At 40.8% G+C, this 25,937-nt stretch overlaps 1 protein-coding gene across 2 annotated transcripts in view; it reads right to left on the bottom strand.

Annotated features, from left to right (window-relative positions):
• Window positions 1-25,937, bottom strand: part of PDZRN3 (PDZ domain containing ring finger 3) — a 286,365-nt gene that overhangs the window by 14,437 nt on the left and 245,991 nt on the right. For both annotated transcript variants that reach the window (XM_036739362.1, XM_036739363.1), the window contains 2 exons: window positions 16,869-17,116; window positions 12,542-12,629 (listed from right to left, as the gene is read on the bottom strand). In XM_036739362.1, the coding sequence (XP_036595257.1) occupies window positions 12,542-12,629; window positions 16,869-17,116 (336 nt within the window). The remainder of the gene's footprint in view (window positions 1-12,541; window positions 12,630-16,868; window positions 17,117-25,937) is intronic.

Raw genomic sequence — 25,937 nt, 5'->3', positions numbered from 1 at the left:
ATGCCAACAGAGAAATGATCAGAAAAAGAGATAAGCCAGTCATATAGCAAGAGAGTGGGGCAGCCTCTGTATTTCACTGGTGTCCATAAGGTGGTAAGAGCACAGAAAGAAGATCGCAATATGTTGGTTGGAGGCCCTGCAGTTGATTTTTATGGGACAGAATGGAGAAAAGTGGCACAGGATCAGCAAATACTAAAGAACTTTGCAATCTGCATTGTCCAAGGAAGTATCCATATTGATGAGACGATAGGACCGGTAGGGCATCTGAATACTTTAAAGACACATAATTTAACAATAATAGTCAATAAATACTTATTAAGCACCTACTATGTGACAGGCACTGGCAAAAGATGGCAGACTTATGGGAGAAACCATGGAAACCATCTAGTATAATACTTCCATTTTACAGATGGAGAAACTCAGGTGCAGAGTTGCTATACAGCATGCCCATGATAACCTAGCTGGTGTCAGGGTTGGCATTCTAGGGGCTATAGAATTGTAACTTAACAGCTGGAAGAAACTTTAGAGGTCATCTAGCTTGACCTTCTCATTTTACACATGAAGAAACTGAAGCAAACAGGGTTAAGTGACTTGCCCAGGGTCACATAACTAGTAAGTGTCTGAGATTGAATCTGAACTCAGGTCTTCCTGACTCCAGTCCTGGTACTCTAACCATTGCGTCACCCAGCTACCACTATTGTATTTTAGGGGTTACAAATTTTCCTGACAACAATCCTATGAAGCGTTTCTTCCAATATTGTTATCTGTGTCCTATGGATAAGGAAACTGAGCCACATAGAAGCGTCTGTAAGGAGGAGTAGAAAAACTCAAATAATGCAGACTTTGTGCTAATTCTGACTGGTCTTCTTTCCCCATCCCCCCAACTCAGTGTGAACCAGTGAAATCGGTGACATTTTTTGGTCCCCAGCCAAATGGAGGGCTCCAAGCTGAATGTAAACATAACGTCTTCCATTGCCATAATGGGACATTGTCGAGAGTCAAAGTTTGTGCCCCATCAGCAGGTTTTTCCTCACACAGGCAGTCATGAAAAACACTGAGACATCTTTCAAAAAGGTCATAAGGAGAAAAATCTGAACGTGGCTAACACTGTATTTCCTTGTTTTCCAATGTTATTCAAAAGCGGGAAAAAAGCCCCCAAAGGGTATTTTTATTATGTTCTGAGGGACTGACCAATAGGCCAATCCAAGCTCGAGCCACATTCACAGCAGCATCCAAAACAAGGAGGTAATTAATATTCCCACTGAATTCAGAATGTCGGATCCTGCCTTGGTTTGTTCCTTCCTAGATTCCTCCTTATAAAAGAAACATCAAAAAACTGGAACCAGTCCAGAGAGGGCAATCAGGACAGTGAAGAGGCTGGCAAACACGTCACGAGAAGAATGAATGGTGGAAAGAACCATTTTAAGAATGTCTAGCCTGAAGACAAGGTTTAGGGCATGACATGATAGCTAGCTTTGAATATCTGGAGGACTGCTGTTGGGATGAATGATTGGACTCTGTAGTACTGATGGGAAAATACTTAATTCAAGAAACATTTGTTGAATGCCTTCAACATCCCAAGCATTGTAAGTTAGCCAAAAAAAAAAAAAAAAAGGAATAGTCCTTGCCTTTAAGGAATTTACATTCTATTGGAAAAAAACCATGTATAGAGCTAAAAAGGCATACAAAGTAATTTTCTGGTAGAGACACTAATGAATGCCTAGGGAGATCAGGACCGGCCTCAGGTAGATGGCTCATTGAAGGAAGCTGTGGACTCTATGAGGGCCAAACTCTAGCAGAGGGCTAGGGGAAGAGACTGTGCAAAAATATGAAGGCAGGAGGCCTTCCACGAGTCACATACAGGGAAAAGCTAGTAGGCGTATATGGCTGGAACGGAGAGCATATGTAGGGGGACTAATATGTGAACTTTCCAGAAAGATGTATTATAGCCAGATTGGGAAGGGCTTAAATGCCACGCAGAGCTTTTCTTTTATTTTAAAGGCAACAGGAAGCTACCTGTCATAGAAAGATAGACTTTTAGCTCAAATACCATGGCATAGTGGGAAAAAATGCTGGCTCTGGGGTTAGAAGGATTGGGTTCAAATTCCACTTGTGAAGCCTATTTGGTTGACCTTACCCTCCTAAAACCTTGATTTCCCCATTTGTAAAATAGTGATTCAACTAGATGGTCTCTAAGGACCTTCCCTTCCAAAGTACAAAATATCTGATCCTTCATGTTCTAGAATATTATTTGACATGGGTTCAAGCATGACATATGCTTCTTGAAGGCTGGGGTGGTGTCTCATACTTCTCTTAAATGAAACATACAATGCTTGGCACATAATAGGTGTTGTGAATCACCCACTGTGCTACAGGAATCATGCTCAGTGGCGCTGTGTTCATTGTCCAATCATTTGTAATTCATGCATTAAAAAAAAGGAAGTTGTTTCTGACAAGGCATTATTTCAGATATTACCATCCCCCAGATGACACGTGGTCCTACCGCAATGGACCTCTTTAGAGTTGAACATCAAATTTAGCTGCTGGCTCCTATTAAAATTACTCCTAGGAGAGCACAATTACCCAGAAAGTCATGTTGTATCAATTTAGCAGGATTTTGCTGAGGCTTATTGCAATGTTATTGAGGCCAAGTTCCTTCCCTGAAAACAAGAGGCCCCTGCACAGACTCAAGGTGAGTTATGAGTAGGAAAAACCAAATGTTCTTAGAGATGCTTGCTCTGAGCGAGGCAAGGCCATCTCCACCAACCTCGACTCCATTTGTTGTCAAGGATAAACTTGGGATGCTCAGTTTAAAAAGAAAACTGGCTTAGGGAGGAAGTAGATTTGTTGGCTTAAGTGAAATCTCTTGGGGGCAGCTTTCTACCTTGAAAATGATTTAGTTTTGAAAAGGAAAAGATGCATGGGCTAAAGACATGCTGGGAAAGCACAGGGCTGAAAAAGGGTCTGTTGCTGCATCTGTAAATTCTGGGAGAAAGAGCTGTTGACTCGAGTTTCTCTTTCTGCCCTGGCAGGTTCCTTACGAGGCAGAAACCAAAGTCAGATGGATGTAATTCGGCGGGGCTGAGGGATGGCATGGCAGTAGTTCATTTTTAGGTAGCATTTGGCAGATCAGGTATTAACATGGTCATTTTATAGATAAAAGGACAGTCCCAGAGGAAGTTAAGTGCAAGAGATACTGAAATGGTCTTCAAAAGGGGGGAACAAAAGCAAACAACCAGGGTGTTGGTCATTCCTGACAGCTGAAGCAACGCCTAATGCTCTTCTGCCCCAAAGTTTGTACTCTTGGGGTTTAGCTTATATGGACAGTCAGCAACATTCTAGGCAATTAATAGTATGGCAAAGAGAATATGGAACTGATCCCATCTGGAATCTTTAGATCTACCTTATTCAGAAGGCTTTTCCCCATCCCTCCATCTGGTATTGCCTTCTCCTTTCAAGTTGTCTTCATCTACTTTCTATGATGGTTGTGGTCCTTCATTCTTGAAGGGGATCAAAATGACATCACTATGTTGGGGTCAAGGTGCAGTGTGTGTCTGGCTGAGCAGTATATATATATATATATATATATGTATGTATCTTCTACATATCTAGTTTGTTGCTTTTCAGTCATTTCAGTTGTGTCTGACTTTTTGTGACCACATTTGGGGTTTTCTTGGCAAATATACTAGAGTGGCTTGCTATTTCCTTCTCCAGCTCATTTTACAGATGAGGAAACTGAGGCAAACGGGGTTAAACGAATTTCCCAAGGTCACACAGCTAGGAAGTGTCTGAGGCTGAATTTGAACTTAGGAAGATGAGTCTTCCTGACTCCAAGCATGGAGCTCTATCCACTGAACCACCTAGCTGTATTCATGGGTTTCTAGTTATTACACGTTATCTCTCTCACTAGAATTTATTCTATTTGAGGGCAAATGTTTTTCCTACCTTCTCATTCCACACTTTTCTTTGTACACCTAGACCTTAGCACAATACCTGGAACAGAGTAAATACTTAATAAGTGCTTGTGGAAGGACTGATATACACAGGAAAAATGCCCAGCCCTGCTTATATTCCCATTCCCTTGAGGAAGTCACCTTGCTTTTCTGGGCATCAATTTCCTTGGCTATCAAATGAATGGGTTGGAACAGATAATCTCTAAGGTCAGGATATAAGCAACCTTGGGGGGTTTCCCCTCCTCAAGGGTCTTTGAACAAAAATTGGATGACCCTTTGTTGTATTGGATGTCATAGAAGGGATTTTTGGGAAGGCATGGATGGACTAACTGGTCTTGAAGATTCTTTCCAACTCAAATTTTGTGTTTCTAAGTATTCCTGTTCCCTCTAGCTCCATAATTTTTCAATGAAGAGCAATATCTTGGAGGCTGGTGCAAGATTAAAATCCTCAAATTCCATTGATCCTCATTAATTTCCAACTTAATTCCAGCTTGAACCTGAGCAGCTTTTTATCAAACAGGGACTACCCGAGCTGTGTATAGCAGTCTAAGCATACTCAATAAATATTTGTTGATCAAGATGAAGATATGATTTTTAAAAAGACTATTAATCAAACTGGTATGAATAATTTATTGCTAATATCTGGATGGCAGCCTCTAACATCCCCAGTGCCTTGTTGAGTTGTCAAGACTGAAAGTTTTTTTTAAAAAATGCCCTTTCAGGTGAAATTTAAATCAATCCAATCAATAGCATGAGTTTCTAAGAGCAATGTACACAGCAAATACATACACACACACGTACACACACACACACACACACACACACACACACACACACACACGCCAGCTGATCAAATGCTGGACTTCAGAGTCAGGATGAATGAAGTTTGAATTTTGATTCAGGCACTTAATAACTGTGTGACTTGGTAAATCACTTGAGCCTTTTCACCTCAGTTTTCTCAACTGAAAAATGGGAATAGTAACAACACCTACCTCCCAAGGTTATTAGGAGGAGATTGCATTTGTAAAGCTTTAGCACAGTGCTCAGAGCATGGTACATGCTTAGTAAGTGATTATTTTCTTCTTCCCTACAAATGAAGCTTCCTGTCATCGTTCAGTCATTTTTGGTAATGTCTGACTCTTCGTGACCCAATTTTGGGGTTTTCTTGGCAAAGATACTGAAGTGGTTTTGCCATTTCCTTCTCCGACTCATTTTAGATGAGGAAACTAAGGCAAACAGGGTGAAGTGACTTGCCCAGGGTCACACAGCTAGGAAGTGTCTGAAGCCAGATTTGAACTTGAGAAGATGAGTCTTCCTGACTCCAGCCTGGGCACTCTATCCACTGCACCACCTAGCTGGCCCCTATACAAATGAAGCCAGTTACATGGAAATACAGTTATCAAAATACTGAAAAACAAATTCAAAGACCCCTCATGAAGAACCCCTGCTCTAGAAACTGATCTGAGGCCTTTAGCATATTACTGAATGAGAATTCTAATAATGAGAAAGACACCCTGTTGCTTCCTTGCAAATAGACAGGTCTCAAGGTGTGTGTCTGGGGTTAGAATAAATAGCACAAATTAACTAAATTCCCACCATGCCAGGCAGATGTGGAAGATACACAGAAGAATAAGACAGAGTCTTTGCTCTTAAAAGAAGCTAGGTAGTGCAGTGGATAGAACTCCAGGACTGGAGACAGGAAGACTCATCTTGCTGATGGCAAGGTCCAGAAGGCCTAAGGATGCAGAGAGGGCCTATGGCAAGGCCCAGGGGTCCTTAGCGAGCATCCATGGGCCAGATGATGGCTCCCTAGGATCTAGCAGGGCACTGAGGAAGGGCAATTGGTAAGGCCAGGGGCACAATCACCTAACCTCACTCAGTTTCAATTTCTTCATCTGTAAAATGAAGATTGTATTATTTAGCTTGCAAGGTTTCTGTGACGATCAAAAGAAACCCCTGACATTACTGAAGGAAGGCTTCACAGAAGAAGAGCTTGAGCTGGGAGGTTGACCCAGGAGTCTCTCAACACCCCCTGAGCTCTGGAGAAGGAGTCACTGTGTTCCTTCTGGCTACCATCATTTGTGGTGGTCATGCTTCCATCTGATATCCCCAGATCAGTGGGAGGCATCTACTACCTCTCTGACTCTACTTAAGTCACTCTCTGAAACTGGGGCAAGACTGGTGGGAATTTTCTTCCCTCATGAAAATATAAGCTATTTCTTTTTTCTGCTTGGGTATTTTAAATACTTTTAATGTTATCAGCACAGATTCACAGATGAAGGCCACTTAACGGACATGTAATGTTATATATACAGACTGATGGAGCCTCTGGGAAATTAAAACAATACATTAGGAAAATTCATCATTGACTACTGTTCTTTCTCCCCCTCCCCCTTTTAGTTGCTGAAAACAAGATTTAGGGCAGGTGGTTAGTACCTAAATCCTTATGGATAATTAGTTGGCAGGTCGACTGTCGGGCATAATCCCTATACCTCCAAGTGGCTGCAGTATAATTGGGATCTGACACTCTTCTAAATATGATTATTTTGGTTATTTTAGAATAAGGATATATTTTCTCAGTGCATCATCCTTAAAAATATTCCAATAAACATGTACAGGAAAAAAATCCCCCACATAACATATCTTCTACTACCAGGGTGAGGGGGTAGGTAGATGAGATGTGTAGTAATGGGTTGTTGTTTAGAGCTGGGGGAGAGCTGAGCTGTACCATTTCCTCCTATTCCGCCATCTTGGTCAACTCCATAGAATTTCCTCTTTGTCCAGCTGTTTCCAATGGGCCAATCAATGGGTGAGATAAAAATGCTAGGCAGATAAGATCACAGGATCATGGGATCACAGAGCTAGAGCTTGAGGAGACTTCAGAGGTAATTTAATCCAATCCCTTATGTTTACAGATGAATAATGTGAAGTAGAAATTAATCATTTTATTCCATATGAATGATTTCCCCCCAATTCCAATTAACCAAGTGTAAATTTAGAAGCAGGAACAAGGCCTAGAAAACAGACTACTTCCTAGATACAGTAGTCTGTAACATGCAATTGTGGGTAAGCTAAAATGATATTATGATTATTTGTTCTGGACATATGATTTGATCATACTACAATAGAAACCATTCTGGGTGTGGAGTCTGAAGAACTGGGTCAAACTTGCTTGTGATATTTCATATATGATCTGTGGGCAAGTCACTCAACCTCACTGGGCATTAGAGAGAGTTGGACCTCATTGTCTCTGAGATCTCCTTCTAACCTTAGATCTATGATTTTAGTGAAGGGAACCTTCCCATGAGGAAACTCCTTCTACCAATGCAGATCAGCCACTGTTCTCTGCAACTTTGATCCAGTCATCTGGATCCCCAAGACGACAGGTAATTTTGCCAGGAACAAACAATTATGTGTGTCAGATGTGAGACTGAAACTCAGATCTTCCTAATTCTGAGACTGACTCTCTATCCACTAGTTTCTCTTCCTCTTTATCATCACCACCACCACCATCACCACCACCACCACCACCATCATCATCATCACTGCCACCATCACCATCATCATCACCACCACCACCACCACCATCACCACCGTCATCACCACCACCATCACTATCACCACCACCATCACCATCACTATCACCACCACCATCACCACCACCATCACCACCACCATCACCACCACCACCACAATCATCATCATCACTGCCACCACCACCACCACCACCATCACCACCTTCATTACCATCATCACCATCACTATCACCACCACTACTGTCACCATCATCACCTATGTATTTTATCTCACCTGTGGTATCATACAGAATACCTGGTAAGATAATTCCTTCTACTAAAGTGTTATCATCACTATTTCATCCTTCTTATATTTTCCAATGAGGTTCAAATAGAGGAGGTTTTGAGAAGAGTTTCTGCTCTGTGATTCCTTTACATTTGGTGTTTAATGCAGGACTGCACATGTGAACAAAAACACCAACTTTCTATAGTTGAATCAAAGTATTAGGATGCAAGGTCATCTTCCGCAGGCTCACTGTCAGTCATCTAGCTTTTATTAAATGCCTATTATGTGCCAAGCATGGTGCTAAGTGTTGGAGATATGACGAAAAATAGTCCCTGCCCACAAGGAGCTCACACTCTAATGAGGCTGCTATGCCAAACAACTATGTACAGACAAGACATATACAGGATAAATTAGTGGGCGTCATCTCGTGGGGAAGATCAGAATAAGGAGGACTTGAAAGCATCCTCAATACAAGATGAGCAGCAGACAGGACAATGGGATGCTTTGTATTTCATCCCGTTCCCAAGACTTTGACCTCCCTCAGTCAGGTCTCTATACTTTGAAAGCTTTACATTTTATGTAGCTTGAAGAGTAAAAGTATCTGAGATGGAGATTTATTCCTAAGTATTATGAATCAGTTTTGTGTCCTGGATTATTGTGGGTGGGCCAGTCTGTAATAAAATGGTTCAGTTCCAGTATAGCATATTGGTTGAGTTCTCCAAAATATTTTGAGTTTATTATTATTTATTCTTATTTTGTCATTAGTAACTCCTCTTTCTCCCACTACTCCCGCCAGATATGGACAGAGTGCTTTAAAATCTGCCCACTGTTCCACATACATGATCTCATTTGAGCTTTGCAACTCTGCCAGCTAAGAAACATGCATTCCATTTTACAGCAGAAGAAAGCGAGGTTCAGAGAAGTAAAGACATTCCAGAGGTAGGGAACCTGGGGCCTCGAGGCCACATGTGGCTCTGTAGGTCCTCAAGTGCAGCCCTTTGATTGAATCCAAACTTCACAGAACAAATCCCCATAATAAAAAGATTTGTTCTGTAAAACTTGGACTCAGTCAAAAGGCCGCACCCAAGGCCCTAGAAGGCCACATGTGGCCTTGAGGGCCCAGGTTCCCCACCCCTGGATTAGCCTATAGTCACTGAGCTGCCAGAGCTAGGATACAAAGCCAGGTCTGATAATGAATAATAACAGTGTCTACAAACTAACCAGCCTAGACCATGGCTCTGGCTCTGCTGAGAAGATTAAGGACTCAGAGGAGTAGATTCAATTTGGCTTTATACTCTGCTTACTAACAATAACTGGCATTATGTTGTAAAGAACATTATAAATGTTACCTCATTTGAGCCTCACAATGACCTGGGGCAATAGGCTTTATTATTATCCCTATTTTACAGTTGGGGAAACTGAGACAGAAAGAAGTGAAGGGAATAGCCCGGGGATAAGAGTGTTGCACAACTAGTAAGAGTCTGAGGTGGGATTCGAATCTGGGTCTTCCTGATTCCAAGTCCAACATTAGATCCACTTTGCTACACTGCCTCTCTCTGTTCTTTTTTAGGGGATCCGATGCTTGGCTAGTGATTAAAGGACAAAAGAATGGGGAAATCTTTACTGCCTGAAGGAGAGTTAGATAAGTCTTCAAAAAAAGGTGTTGAAAACATCCAATTGGCACATCTGACTTTCTTAGAAACATCAAGTAATATTCTTATGTATCATTCTCTCATATTCTCTCTCTTCCTCCCTCCTTCTGTCATTCTGCCTCTCTCTTTCTCTCTGTCTCTCTCATTCTCTCTGTGTCTTTGTCTCTCTCTCTCTCTTCCCCTCCCCCGCCATCTGGATAGGAATTTTTTAGTTTAGCAAGAGACTGGTTTGACAAGCAAAAAAAAAACCAAAACACTGAGCAATTATCATATAGAATCTGTTGTACATTGCATGTAATTGACAGTAAATGTAACTAACATGCAATCTTGTTAGCTTTAAGTAGATGCCCATAGAAATGATACTCTGGTTGAAGATTTACATGAGAGTCTTTTTTTCAATTTGAACTAAACCAGTGTTTGGCCCATATTCGTTTTAGGAAATAAGCCTTGGTTAAATTCAAAGCACGTTTTATAAACACTGAAGATTGATCAGATATGTTTTCAGAGATCTATAGTCACCAACCAGCCCCTCTGCTCCTCTCCATGCCTCCGACCCCTTTAGGTTAGAATGCACTTCTCTGGGGACAACCCAAATGCGACGATCCAGGTGAGAGTGAGTGTGTCAGATGCTGCTCCCTCCCATTCATCTCAGTCTCCTCCAAGACTGGAACTAACATCTTCAGTCTCTTTTAAGAGCAATCCAGAGAACAGCTGTTTCCAACTATTCAGCTGCCTTTTCACTGAACTGATCACCTTTGCTACCAAGTAATTAATTTCCTTCAAAAGTATGAATGCTTCAGCTCAGGCCACCTGACGACCAACTCTGAAATGGAACAAAGTGTTAACCCCTTCCAACTGGCTGACCTCTGAGTGATACAGAAATAATTCATCTGCTTTAACTTTTTAAAAGGCATCATTCTCTAAAATCAGTCTTTAAAGGTCTTCTTGACTAAATATTTATTAGGAACCAAATTTTACTAAAAAGTATACAGAAACCATTATGGGAATCATTCACGGCCATTAGAATGGTGAGGAACATTTGAAAAAGCACTAGCCGGGCTTGGGTTCAAATCCCACTATGATGGTGACCTTGGGCAACATCCGGCCTTCAGTTTCTTCATTTCTAAAATGGGATACTTCGACTAGATGGCTTCTGATCCTCTTTCTAGCTCTACAATAATTTCTTTTATGATTTATATTTCTACAGGAAATGCTTAACTGTGACTATCAAATTCATAAGGGCATGCCATGATGAGAAAAGAGGTTACTGGGAGAATATCTGACCAGTGGAGAGCCAGCTTCAGAGTTGGGAAGCTCTGGGTCCTCTCTCTGACACATAATCAGCTCTGTCAAGCTGCCCAAGCCACTCATCCCATCCGTGCCTGGGGCAACTTTCTAAGACTAAGTGGCAGAGTGTGCGCTGATGGACACTGGCAGAGAGAGTTTTCCTCAGCAAGAGTTCCTGGTATCTGTGAAATCAAAGGTCCTTCTTGTAAGCTAGGGTGAACTTGGTGCCTACTTAGAAAGAATAACTGATTAAAATATGAAGCTACCAGATGCCACAATATGCCAGTTCTCCACCCAAAACCTTGCACCCCGCAGGGAGCAGTAGCCTTCTCAACTCTTCATTTTTCTCTGGGTGTATTTTCTATCATCTACCCCAAGAGCAAAAATCATTAGTTACAGATTTACAAACAGTAATTGCAAGATGACACTTGTTATTAGTCAACAAGGGTAGATTTGGTGATCACATTGGTCAGGTTTCTAGCCACAATGTCCTGTCTTTGCCCTGCATGGAAAGTGACAGTGATGATTCAAGGAGGGATGGAGGGATGGAGGGAGAGAAAGAGAGAGAGAGAGAGAGGGAAAGAGGGAGGAAGGGAGGGAGATGGGGGGGGGAAGAGAGGGAGGGAGGGGGGAGTGTGTGTGTGTGTGTGTGTGTGTGTGTGTGTTGGGGAACCTTAATTATATAAAAGAGTGAGTAGTGAGTTTCAATTAGACAGTATGGCAGAAAAAAACATGAAAAGTGGAAGACTTTTTAAGTTACTTCATTGTAACTTCATTCTCTACAAAATGTCTTGAGCCCTCCCCATCTTTCACCAGGACTACTGTAACAGCCTCTTAATCAGTCTTTCTAGCTCAACTTCTCCGCACTTTGTTGTTGTCGTCATCCTTTGTTCTCAAAGAGGACCAAAATGTACCACTCTGTGATATCCATCACTCTGTTGGGTCAAGGCACAATATGTCTGACTATGGCTGCTCAGGCCAACATGAGCTCAGAAGGCTCCACCACAGGTGAGGCACAAACAGTCCATAAAATCTCCACTTTAATCCATCCTGCCATCCATGGCTGCTAAAGAAATGTTCCCAAAGCATACATCTGACTGTTTCACATCCCCTACTCAATAAGCTCCAATGACTCCTTTTTACCTCATTAGGATCAGTTATAAACTCCTTTGTTTGACGTTCAAAGCTCTGAAAAATATGGTGTCTTTCTAGCTTTCCAGCGATCTTCTACTCCCTCCATACCCTTAACAGTCCAGCCATATTAGCCCCTAGCTGGTACTCTCCTCACAGACCATGTTTCATCTCTGTGCATTTGTAATGGTGGTCCCTTAAGACCACAATGCTCTCCTTCTTCACCTCCACCTTTGAGAATTCCCATACTCCTTCAAGATACAGTTCAGTGCCAGTTTTCAAAGGAGGCTTGGAAAATTCTCCCACCTTCACTCACCACCCCCAACTACTAATGCCTTACTTTCTAAAGCTACCTTACACCTACTCCTTAGATGTTTTCTATGTACCTATTTATGTACATGTTATCTCTTCTATTTGCTCCTTGGGGGCAGGGACCATTTTTGCCGTTGCTGAATCCCAAGAGCTTAGCACAGAGCCTGGTACATAGAAAGAGCTTAATAAAGGCTTATTATTTGATTGGTTTATACAACAAACATCAAAATCAAATCTTACCTTTTGGAGTTGCTTTGTTTAAGCTTTTGTTTTTGTTTATTTTTTCTTTTAGGGGAGGAAAAAGAAATTACACAGGTTTCATGGCACATGCAATATTTTCTTTTAAACATACGGCTCGTGAGCAGATACTATACGTTTTGGATGAGAAAAGGACATTGGCCATACCTCCAGTTCTAGCTCATCTCTGTCCATCTCCTGATGGATGCTCCCCATGTAATCGTTTGGATCATAGTATTCATGAGCGGATGAATGCCTAAGAAGATGAAACAAGATTTAGGCGGCTATTTCAAGCATCATTTTCATTAATCCTCTCCATGGGTCATGACAAATACATGGTAGGGCACCGTGATCACTTCTTTGCAAATGGAAATGTAAGGGTTGTTTTTTTTTCTCTTCCCTTTTGTGGTACTTCTCTTTAAAGTTCATGGATGTTTGATGGGAAAGGAAGTGCTTTCCATCATGGAATCTTGAACCACTTAGGGGGCATGGGGCTGCTTAGTTATAAGGAGGTTCTCCTTGGGCTTCCAAGAAGATATATTCCAGAGGAGGAATTCCAGACAGGGAGCTCAGCACCTGCTCATCTGTTACTGAAAGGGAGGGGGAAGCCCACAATGAAAGGCGTGAGGAGCCAAGGTGTCTTCACCTCTCCCACCTCCAGCTGGTGTGGCATTCTTTCTCAATTAGCTCTGGCTTCACCCGATAGGAGGTGATCTGTTTTCAGAATCATGCCAAGGCACGGGGGAGGACGACAATACGGACACAGGCTCCTGGCAAGGCTGCTCCCGTTATACTGACTTAGCCGCCTGGCTAAGGACCTAGATCTTTAGTACTCCCAGGTTAATGCTGTAATCAATTGGCTCTCAACTCACCTCCCAAGCACTTACACTGGAAACAACGAGCCAGAAGTGAATAGCAATTTAAACAAGCAAGGGCTTTCAATTTTCTGGCCTTATTAGGCAAACCTGCTACTCGCACTTATGGGGCTTTTAGCAGTGAGGATGGTGAGTGGTTAGTCCCTACTGTCCAGGCATCAGCTTAATGGTCTGCATTAAATCCCACAACCCTCCATGGTAACGGACGTGATATATTGACTTCTGACCTTACAACTGAGAACCTGAATCATTCTGACCTCTGAGGTTGTTTGGACATTTCTAAATCATCCCCTGGGGGATGGGGATGCGGTGGGGCCAGACTCATGTAAAAGTAACTTTTCTTGGGAGGAAAGAAGGGATTCACTTCCAAGGATCCTATCACTGTCAGCTCAACAGCTGAGTGCCTAAGGACACTTCTGATCAACAATGAGGAGCAAGAACATTTGCCAAACTGATAGGTTGTTCCGGACCCCCCAAAGGCTTTCATCACTGGGGTCAGACTACTCAGTTTCAGAAGGCTGAGGAGTTTCCCCATGTTTCAAATGATAGTGAACTTACAGAAGTACGGCAGCAGAGGTCAATATTTCTCTGGAATTTTATATAAGAACCTCTCCTTTGTGCTCAGGCATGAAAGCATAGGCTGGTCAACGAAGTAACATTCAATTTTAGTCTATAGTGGGCCTTTGAGAGGCAGTGTTGTATAGTGGTTAGAGAGCTGTCTCATAATCAGAAAGATCTAGGTTTAAGACTTGTGGCAGATACATAGTGGCTTATGACTTCAGGCATTTCATTTAGCTTCTCTTTGGGCCTCAGGCAACTAAGATTATTATAATCTGCAGAGCAGGTGCTGGTCTACTCTGAAAGAGAGCTTCTTCCCCATTATTCCTTACCCTTCTCTCTTTAAAAAATACTCACTTTCAACATTCGTTTTTTAAAGTAAATCTTCAGTTCCAAGTTCTCTCTCTCACTCCCACCCCTTTCCCATTCATTGAGACAACAAGCAATACCATTTATACACGTGAAGTCACATAAAACACATTTCCATGTTAATTATGTTGCAAAAGAGCAAGAAACAGGAAGTGAAGAAAATCTGCTTCAATCTGCACTCAAGAGTTCATCAGTCCTCTCGCTGGAGGTAGATAGCATTTTTCATCACGGGTCTTTTGGAATTGTCTTGGGTCATTGTCTTGATCAGATTAGCTAAGTCTTTCAGTCATGTTAGCCAATATGATAAGTATGAGGTAACCTCAGGGTTCTTTTAAGTTTCATTTCTCTAATCAATAGCAAGAGCATTTTTTCAAGTGATTATTGATAGCTTTGATTTCTTCTTCTAAAACTGCCTGTTCATATCCTTTGAACATATATCATTTGGGGAACGACTCTTATTTTTATAAATTTGGCTTATTTCCCTATATATTTGAGAAATGAGACCTTTATTAGTTCCCATTTCCTGTTTTCTTTTTGATTTTGATTGCATTGATTTTGTTTGTGAAAAACCTTTATTATCATGTAATCAAAATCATCCATTTTTACTTCTTGTGATCCTTTCCACCTCTTGTTTGGTCATGAACTTTTTACCTTACTACCTATAGAAAAAATTTAACCCTAATTTAACCTTTCTCACCCTTTATGTTTATATCATATACCCATTTGACCTTATCTTGCTAAATAGTATGAGATATTGGTCTGTGCCTAGTTTCTGCCAAACTGCTTTCTGGCTTTCTCAGCAATTTTTGTTAAATGGTGAGTCCTTATTCTCAAAGATTGAATCTTTGAGTTTATCGAACCCTGGATTACTATGATTATTTACTACTGAGAATTGTCTACCTAATCTATTACACTGATCCACCATTCTATTTCTTATCCAATACCAGACTGTTTTGATGATTACTACTTTATAATATTGTTTGAAATCTGCTAGGTCACCTCCTTTCACATTCTTCACAATGATTCCCTTAATATTCTTGACCTTTTGTGCTTCCAGATGAATTCTGTTATTATTTTTTCTAGCTCTACAAAATAATTTTTGGAAGTTTGATTGGTTTTGATTTTGATTACTGAATAAGTAAATTAATTTAGGTACAACTGTCATTTTTAATACAATGGCTTGTCCTTGTTGTTCAGTCACTTTTTAGTCAGGACTCTTTGTGACCCCCATTTGGGGTTTTCTTGGCAAAGATGCTGGAGTGGTTTGCCATTTTCTTTTGCCAGCTCATTTTACAGATGAGGAAATTGAAGCAAACAGGGTTGAGTGACTTGCCCAGGGTCACACAGTTAGCAAGTTTCTAAGGCCAGATTTGAACTCGTGAAGATGAGTGGACTCCAGGCACTCTCTCTATCCACTGCACCATCTAGCTGCCCTTTTAAGGCTTGGCCTACCCACGAGAAATTAATATTTCTGCAGTTGTTTAGCTCTGTCTTTATTTGTGTGAAAAGTGTTTTGTAATTGTGTTCATATAGTCTCTCAGTTTGTCTTGGCAGGTAGAATCCCAATTATTTTATAATTGTCTGCAGTTATTTTAAATAGAATTTCTCTTTCTGCCTCTTCCTCTTCCCTACCCTTCTCAAAAAAAGTAAAATGTATAACAATTTATTCTCCCTAAAAGATTGAAAAACTGAGGCATAAAAAAGCTGTGATACTACTGTAGGCAAGTGTTAAGTTGGGAAAATAATGAAATTTCATTTTTTCCTAAGTAACTTGGTAATTATTTTAGCCTAGACAGTTTTCCTGAGGACTTTGTAGTGGAAAGACTCAGGGGACCTGGGTTCAAATTCTGACTCTGCCACATACTTCCACTGTGACTTCGAGCAAATCACTGTACCTCTGTAGGCTTTGGTTTCCTCATATGTAAATGGAGGTTCTTGGACTAGATGGTCTTTGGGGTCCTTTCCAGCTCCAAATAAATGACCTTTGGCAGAAAGAGGATTTGAGGGGCAGCTAGGTGGTAGAGCACTGGCCCTGGAGTCAGGAGGACCTGAGTTCAAATGTGACCTCAGATACTTGACACTTACTAGCTGTGTGACCTTGGGCAAGTCACTTAACCCCAATTGCCTTGCCTTCCCCCCTCCAAAATAAAAGAGGACTTGGGCAGTGTTAAGTGTCATACATTCATCTATGGTAACCAGAGATTTAGGTTATTAGCATGCAGGGCTCAAACGGACACAAGATGAATGCAAACTTGAAATGAGGTCAAAAGAAAGCAAAATCTATCACCTCCAGGGTCTTTTTTATATTGTGTGCATATGTCTTTCAACAAATAAAGATCATTTCTCTGAGTTGTAACTACAAAATCCTCAAATTATCATTTGGAGTGATTAAATTTTATTCTGAAGCTTCTCTGACAACACTTGTAAGTAATTTTGCTCTTAGAATATAATGTAACTCCGCTTCAGGGTTATAATAAAGTAATTAATATGTGGGAACAGAACGGAACAGTTCAGAGCAGGCTACAATTTATTGCCTCTATAAACAATAAAGTTAAACAGAAGCAACTCAAAGAAGAATTACAAGAAGCATTAATTTTTTTCCACATGGAAGGAAAAAATAAAGCTGTAATGATTTGATGATGTAATAAATATAACAAGTCACATTTTCGGTAATTTATGGCTTCATTACTTACTCTTCAGGCAAGAGATATGGATCCAACACTGGTGGGGTGGGGGATGCCATCTTAGTCAGCGCCATGATATGCTCAAAGGTGATGTCAGTTTGGGTGCCCATGTCCACCAGCTGGGAGTCTAGTGAAGGAGTAAACATCTTTGTTCGAGGGGTCCGCCTTAAGACCTGGACAACAATGGGTTCTTTGGCTGTCTTGAAAGCTTCCACAGCTTGATCATGGGTTGCTTTGGATAAGTCTTTCCCATTCACCTGTTAAAACAGTTAAGGAGACAAAATTGGACTTTAAACCAATGATAAACCCCTGTGGATATCATTTCTCATTCATTTTTCACAAGTGTGAGCACAATAAAAAACCTAGAAGTGTAGATTATAATCTTATCTATTTTAGGTTTCTGCAATATCACTGACAATTGCCACCTTTGGGCTAGCAGAAATGGTGGATTATTGGAACAGTTAACCTGGTCCTCTCACTATTCATTGGAAATGACAGTTCCATATGGTGCAGAAGGTAGTAGGTACTTGATTGGTGTTTCTGGGATCAAGGACATTGGAGGCTACCTACTTCAGACCCCACCTCATTTTGCAGATGAACAAGTGGACCCCAAGGATCGGAAGGTAGGCAGTAGAATAGGGAGGATTTGAACCCACGTCTAATACTCTTTCCACGGACCCATGACATCGATGGTAAATCACAAGGGAGTTAAAGATGGATAAACATGGATGCAGGAACTGACTTAGAATAAAAAAATACCCTTGTACGCTAGCAGAAGTCACTTCATTTCCATAAGCCTGACTCTTCTCTCTCGTTCACTGCCCTTAGCCAGTCAGTTGCCAAATCTTTTTGAATTCTACTGGCACAAAGCTCTTCCATGGATATCTATCTTTCTATCCACATGGCTGTAATCACTATCTCTCACTTGACCTATTACAGCAGCCTCCTAACTGGCCTCCCTGTCAAGTCTTCCCTGCTGCGTTCTATGCTCCAAACAGCTGCCAAACTAATATTCCTACGGCACAGGTCTGAGAAGCTCAGATTCCCTATTGTTTGGAGGATACGATAAAAACTCCTCTGTTTGATATTTAAAACCCTTCACAATCTGGCTCTAATTGGTTTCCAGTATCATTATACACGACTCCCTTTCATATTGTCTCTATTCTAGTCAGAGTAGGTGACTTATTATTACTCATTTGTGTTTGTTCATTCATTTCCCATTTCCAGGTCTTTACACAGACTGTCCCTCATGCCTGCATTGTGCTCTTTTCTCACCTCTGCCTTCCAGAATCCTTAGCTTCCTTCAATGCTAAGCTCAATGCCACCTTCTACACTAGACCATTCCTGATGCCCTCAGCTGCTGGTTTCCACACTTGCAAAACAATTACCTAGAATTCACTTCTCAGTATATTTTTGTATTTTATTGTATGTCTGTAAATGGGGGGAGGCTCTAGCAAGGACTAGCAAGGGAGCAGCAACAGGTGTGTGGAAAGGCCCTGCTATATGGACACAAGATTAATTTCCCCTGTTAAATTCCACAACATTTTGTTATAATGAACTGGATATGCTGACTTCAGACTTTATAGCTGGGGCAGAAGGCAATCCCCTTGAGGGTAGGGTCTGTTTCATTTCTGTCTTTCTGAACAATGCTTAGCACATGTTAATAAATGCTTGTTGATTTAGACAGAGAATGGTTCACTTGTATAAGAAGTTTATTAATTTAACACTCCTCCCTCACATTCCCTGCTATGAATCAAGGGGAAACCTTCTGTTAAATTTCTGCTACTATAAACATAAACCTCTTGGCTATACATTGTCTATTGACAATGAGTCAGGCCCCAAACTGAACAGAAAGAGGACAGGGTACTGGACTGACTTTGGAAAATTCTAGTGTTCTTTTAATGATACAAAGTATTTCTTTGAAACAAAGCCTCACACCATTATTCTTTCAGTAACATATCTCTTTGAGTCACTGAACACTACAGCTGATGGACAGTTGGAGTTGAGAATCATCCAAAGGGGAATGGAAAGGTGCACGGTATGTGTGAGCTGGCTGAAACGCATTACAAATGAAGAATTATGTAAAAGAAGCAGGACAAAGGATGTCATCTGAGAAAAAGAGGACTGGAAAATGTGATGAGATATTGGTCATGGGGCAAGAGAAGATGTAACTTATGGACAGCTGGAATATTCCATCAGCAACCATGCAATTCATGAAAACATAAAAATGGATCCCAAAACATGGCCAAGTGACAAAGGGTGAGCGGGCATGGATGGGATGTGATCTGCATGGGTGGATGGTTTAACCACCAGTATGATCATCAATGATACCACAGTTCCATATATATATATATATATGTATATATATTATACACACATACATACACATGTATATGTGTGTGTGTGTGTATATATATATGCATATATATATATATCAATCTGTAGTTATAAAGTAGGGGTTTTGATCCTCATAACAACCCTATGGAGTTAGGTAACACAAAGTTATATCCCCATGTAAGAGCTGGGAAAACTCCGGCTCAGGGGTTAAGTTATTTACCCAAGGTCATGTAGCTAGAAAGCTGCAAAGTCAGGACTTGAATTCAGTTCTTCTGACTCCTCCTCCTTCTCCAGGATATTTTGTCAAACTCCATAGTGGTTAAACATCTTCCAGGAAATGATGTTTTCCACAAAATTGCAAAGTGGTGATGTAGTGATCATATACCACACAACCAGTCCCTGCCATGAATTTCTTTAGCTTCCTTAACTCTCTTGGAGGAACAACATGTTCCCTGAGAGTCAGGATATTTGTTTTAACTGAGGATGTTTTGGGCTGAGCCTTTCAAGATTATTATAATTTATAAGCTCATTCTTCATATTAGTGCACTTGGTGGATGCTGTTTGGCACACATTTTATTTATAATAACTTTCCTTTACTTAAAAAGCTTGCAAGTTGTTCGAGCTGTCCATGTGAGGAAGATGCAGAGGGTTTCCTTCTGTTTCTACTTGTCCAAGCAGAACATGGACATTGATTCCTGCAGCTGTTTTTCTACTTTCTCTTAAATACATCAGCTCAGGGCCTACTGGGACAAGGAGAACTCTGAATTGGCAACTTTGCACGAATGCCTTGTAAATAACAGTTGGGTTGAAGAATTGATGATGGGATCTTTCCCTTTAATGAAGCCTTAACTAAATTACAACAGCAGAGTAAGTATTAATGATTTGGATTCAATCCATTTAAGTAATTTACTTTCACTGGTGATGGCTTTGGGCAAAAGGGGCTGTGTGAATGTACCAGTAAATAAGCTTAGGGCTCAACCACACAGAAATCTGTCCATCCAGAGTCACAGGGGACATGGCTGTTTTAATATGGTGATTGTCCAAATTGGCCACCTCAGGTCATGGAGTAAATGAATCTTGAGGGGCTATCAGGAGCCCAAGACTACATGTAGGTCCATACTCAGGCTGCTCCGAGGCCCAAAGCTGTGGAGTGGGGAGGAAAGAGGGAAAGATACACAGAGCTAGTGGTAGTGGTGAGGCTGCCTTATCCGCAGTGTGATACAACAGAAAGAGCAACAACTAGCCAGAGGATCCTGCTGTTGTCTCTTATTACCTTAATTCTGACTTCTAAGCATCAGTTTCTCCATTTATAAACTGAGGCATGCGCATGGACTAGAATCTAGCCCAACACTCTAGTCACTAGATGGATTCTAAAGTCTTTTCCAGTGGCAGATCTCTGATCCTATAATCCTATGACCTATTAGGCAGCTAGGATGGGGCACTAGACAGAACACAGGGTCTGGAGCCAGGAAGATCTGAGTTCAAATGTGGCTTCAGGCACTTACTGGCTTTGGAACCCTAGTCACAAAAGTCATTTTTAATCTGTTTTCCTCAATTTCCCTCTCTGTAAAATGGGGATAATAATCACAGTACCTACCTCTCAGGGTTGTTGTGAGACCCAAATGGGATAATGATTGTGAAGAGCTTTGCACAGTGCCTGGCACAGGGAAGGCACTCTCTAAATGTGAACTATTATTACTTCGCAATGAACTTGAAGAGGCAGCATAGGGGAGAGACTATTAGGAACAAGGGGTGGGCAGGAGAAGAGAGATAGGAAGGGGACGGGAAACTGAGAAATGAGGAGGAACGTGGGAGCTGAACGCCAGGGTGAGAAGAAGAAAATGTCAGGGAATTCCCATGGGGACCAACGATACGTCCCTGAATGATCTGCTTCTCCCTCACTTCAGCCTTAATTTGATAACGTAGGAGCAAATTAATGGTATGTTTCACACAAGCCAAGCCCCTTTTGTTCCAGTAAAATTTCGAATATGGAAGCTGCTGTATAACTGAGGATACTGCATGAGCATAAATCCACCAGCCTGGCTGGCTTTCATTTTCTGTATTTACTGGACACTCTTCATTCGACGTTTCACGGAGCACAGTAGCACATCTCAGAAACAGTTTCTGTTCTTTCACAACCTAAAGTTAGCAGAGCTCTTCTTTTAGTTTTCTAAAAGTCTTTTTTGAAAAAAAAATCCATTTTTCCACTCCCTCTTTTTACTCATCCCACATTCATTTAGTATGCATTCACATAGAGCAGTTTTGTTACTACTTGCTCAATTTCATATATATATGTATATATATATATATTTAAAAGCTGTACATAACAGAAGTCGTATGAGACTCTTTAATGTTCTTTGAACATCAAAGTGTTTGTGCCTGTTGATGATAGTATGTTCACAAGAAGAAAATTTTAATTAAAAATATTTATCAATAGCTTATTATATGTTCAGAATTCTCCTACTGCCACAAAAAGAGAGCCCAATGTAATTAATCAACAAATATTTATTAAACATCTGCTATGTTTCAAACAGTGTGCTAAGTATTAGGGATAGAAAGACAGGCAAACACAGTTAATGTCCTCGTGTAGCTTACTCACTAAGGGACTCGGAAAATCTGGGTTCAAATCCTGACTCCAACACTTTATAAACACAAGTTGCTGGACCATCTCGGCCTCAGTGGCCTCAGCTGTGAAATAGTAATAACAATACATTTCACTAGTCAGCCAACCAATAAATACCTATTAAATGCCCACTAGGGCTGGGCACTGACCACCTTCCAGTGGGGCTATGAACAAAGTGCTCCGGAATCTTTAAAACACTATCTAAAATGCGAGCAGTTCTCACTATTTTAGTATTCTTACTCTCATTTGTCTTTTATTGTTCATGACCACAGTTTTCAAATTCTTGTAGTGTGTTAGAATAAGTGTTGGCCTTGGGAGTCAGAAGTGATTTGGTTTCCATCCCACCCCTAATACTTCCTGGATATGTGACCTTGGTGAAATCACTGGACCACTTACTAATGAGCCTCAGTTTCCAGACCTATATAGGAAGGGGAAATCAATACCTGTCATACCTGCTTTACTGGAGTGTTGTAGGGAACAAATGAATATTTGGTAAAATTCTTTGCCAACTTTAATGTGCTACATAAATGCCGTCTATTATTACTATTATTAAAAATAGTCCTCTTTCCACATTGCATCGCCTTCATGTTTACAGTTCATCATGCCTCAGAATACTCAGTTGATGGACAATAAAACTGACTCTGAACAAGTTCACATCTATCATATCGATGTCTGATCCATCTACCTAATCGGATTAGCAAAATGCTGATTTGTCAAAGTCCTATTTTGATTAGCAGTGTTCCTTTGATCAAGCTGTTTTCCATATCAAATTGAGCCCAGCTGCTGCATCCTTGAGTTACAGCTTGCAAACCCACGGCAGAACCATTCAGCAAGAGTTTAAACAGCGCAATGAAAGACATGCATGAAAGACTTGGCAGGAGAAACGTGAGGCGGAGTGTATTTCATGATGGCGTGTAGCACCATCATGAAGACTTGGCAAACCATTCAACTGTTCGCTGAGCCATTTGATTATGAGAAACATGTAAGACCCCTTTAAATCACGTTAGCTTTTGTGTATTTTCCCATGGCATTGAGACAACACAGAAAGGTAGCAGCCACTCTCTCTTCTGAAGGCTTAGAGGTAAACTCCAAGTCTTGCCTTATGTTGTGGGATGCGCACAAACCACGGTAATGTCATCCATCAACCATATGGACCAATCCATGGGAAACACAGTACAGGATTTCAATTACAATGTTAAACGAAATCCATTTCAGTTCAATTCATAAGTAGTTAGCAAGTCCCTACTATGTGCTGGCACTGGTAGAGAAGCAAAGAATATTTCTTTTTTTTTTTTTGAGAATGTTTCTAGCGCCTTGTAACCTCTCTTATATGCTTCACAGAATTATATGAGGTTAAACTAGAAGGGGCTAAGTGTCCCATTTTAAAAAATTGTGATACCTCATTTTTCATCACCTTTGTTTCCAAAAATAGTTTCTCCACACTCTACCCCAAAAAAGCCATCCCTTGTAAATGAAGAATGAAAAAGGGGAAAAAAAGAGCAAAACTAACATATCAACTGAGCCTGACACATTCTCACTCTTCTCCAGTTCTGAAGACCATGACATAGTTATATAGCACCTTGTTTAAAGGATGTAAAGCGCTATGAAATTCACTTCATTTCTTAGTGATTGACACCAAATGGGAGGCATGCTCTAAAGGAGCCAGAAGAAATGACGAGAGGCAGCACCTAATGAAGTAGGGTATAGTTAGTATATAGGGCACTGGATTTGGAGTCAGGGAGATTTGAGTTCAAATCCTGCCACAGGTACTTGTAAGATGTGTGACCCCTGGACAAATCACTTAATCCCTCTCTTTGCTTATATGTAAAATAAATTGTACTCAATGGCCTCTAACGTCCTTTGTGCCCCAAATCTATGATCCATATAACAAAGTTGCTTTGCATATTTTGAGAGATAGCTCTGATACTAAAAGAAGGTTTTCCTTGGGAAGGGGAAAGGATGGTTTTTGACCACATTGTAGGGCTTTTTTTTTTTAACACCAATAAGTACATAAATATTTTCAGCTTAAACTCTTGAGGATGACTAGATACCAGAGTTCTGGCCCTAGACTGTCAGAAAGACTTCAAGAACCTTGGCCTCTGTTCCCTGAACACCTTGATTGGGGTAGTTTAGGATATGTCATATTCTCTTAAAACATGCACACAGGAACACACACACACACACACACAAATAAAAGGTAGAAAGGTGAGAGGAGTTCAGAGGCAAATACATCCATCTATACAGTCAAATTTGTTTTGAATTACCATGTACTCATAACACTTATTACACTGTCAGCTTGGAATCACATAACTGAGAGCCTCCAAGAGGTGATGACTATAGTTCATGTGATCAGCCAACCGAACATGACAACCTTTATGCTTTGTCTTAGCACCCCATCTGCATTACACGAAGCAGTTATGATGCCTGCAATTACAGAAAAAATGCAAGGCGAGTCAAGTTTGGCCTGGTCAAATTAAATATCATTAACTCGCCCAATTGAGCAGATTGCTTTGAAATCGTTTACACAGCTCCAAGACCAAGGAAATGGAATGTTTTGGAGAGAGAAATGCTGATTGCAAACCTAATTTTATTTTCATTTTTACTAGAAGTTAAATGCAGAAGTCGTTCACCTAAGCCCCTCCCTGGTCTTTTCTTCAGAGTTAGGTGCAATTATGGTGAAGAGTCAATCACTTCATTTCAAAGGAAGCTCCACTGCTAATATACAACACGACAGCAACAGACCTTAATTCCTTTTATGGGAAGGTCCTCCCATGCAAATTAATAGCAGAGATAAGTAATTATGCTCTTGAAGCAAAATGATCCTCTCCTCCAAGGTTAGACTTAATCCTGAATAATAACACCTCACTTCACTTTTATGAGGTGTTTACATCATTATTAAAACAACAATAAAAACAACATATTTCAATTGGTTTTAGGGTGGGTTGCTGTATATTGTTAGAAAAATTCTATTTTTACCTGTTATAGGAAACCATCCTGGCCCTGCCAGGTTATGGCATCTCTGGACCTGATTAATTTCAGTCTTCTTCCTGGCAGTTGGAAAGCCACTGGAGGCAACATCAAATTCTAGTGATATCAGCTTTGCTTAACAGATGGTGGGAGGGAATCCATTACTGCCAGCATCTTACAAAGAGATCATGCTAGACATCGTCTTTCTCATAGCTCTCAGCAGGAAGCTTTTATCTGACTTCTGCTTAGATTGGGGGGTCTTAACCTTTTCTGTATCATGGATCCCTGCCTGTGGCAGTCAGGTGACACTTACGGAACCCTTCTCCGAATAATGTTTTTACACAGGAAACCAATTACACTGGAAAGATATTTTTAAAAGTTCACACACTCCAGGTTGAAAATCCCTGGTGATGATCCGATTCCTTTTATGAGATATAGACACTAGAGTGTATTTAGACCATTATTTTCAAGCAAGGTCTCACTTCTTTTTACTAACTAATTTAATTTACTAATTCAACATTGAAAAGTTTTGCTAGAAAAATAAACTTGTGTGTGATCAGTTTCTCCCTGGATGCTCCCCAAAGGACCCCAGGTAGCTTCTTTTAAGGGAGCAGCTACAATTCCTTAGGATCATATAGTTGCAACATCTCAAAGTTGGAATGGACCTCAGTAGTGGTCTAGTCGAACATATTGCAGAAAAGCAGTGCTCTCTACAATGCACCCTAAAGAAGGAGTTACCCAGCCTTTGCTTGAAGGCCTTCAAAAGGGGAGTTCACTATCTACTGTGGCAAGGCATTCCACTTAAAGTCATCTCTGACTAGAAGGAAGGATTTTCTGACACCAAGTCCAGGTCTGCCTCTTTGTGGCTGCCATCCATCATTTCCACTCCTGACCTCAGGGGCCAAAAAGGACAAGTCTCTTCCTCCTCTTCCAAATTTCAAATACTTTGGTGAGCATTCACTTTACCTAACCCTTAGTTAGGCCCCAGCAGGCCACTTTCTGGTCACCACCATGCCATGCCATAGCATGCTAGGCCACACACACTCCCCTTTCCAACATTACCATAAAAACAATAATTAAATCAAAACTACTATTGTTAGAAAAGGGACATGTCAATTAATTGCCCTTATGGCTAATTGCAATCATCACTC

This window comes from Trichosurus vulpecula, chromosome 9 (genome assembly GCF_011100635.1).
Source record: "Trichosurus vulpecula isolate mTriVul1 chromosome 9, mTriVul1.pri, whole genome shotgun sequence".
In the NCBI taxonomy this organism is placed as follows: domain Eukaryota; kingdom Metazoa; phylum Chordata; class Mammalia; order Diprotodontia; family Phalangeridae; genus Trichosurus; species Trichosurus vulpecula.
Note: the sequence above shows the minus strand (reverse complement) of the source record. Positions and strands in the feature narration are given on the sequence as shown.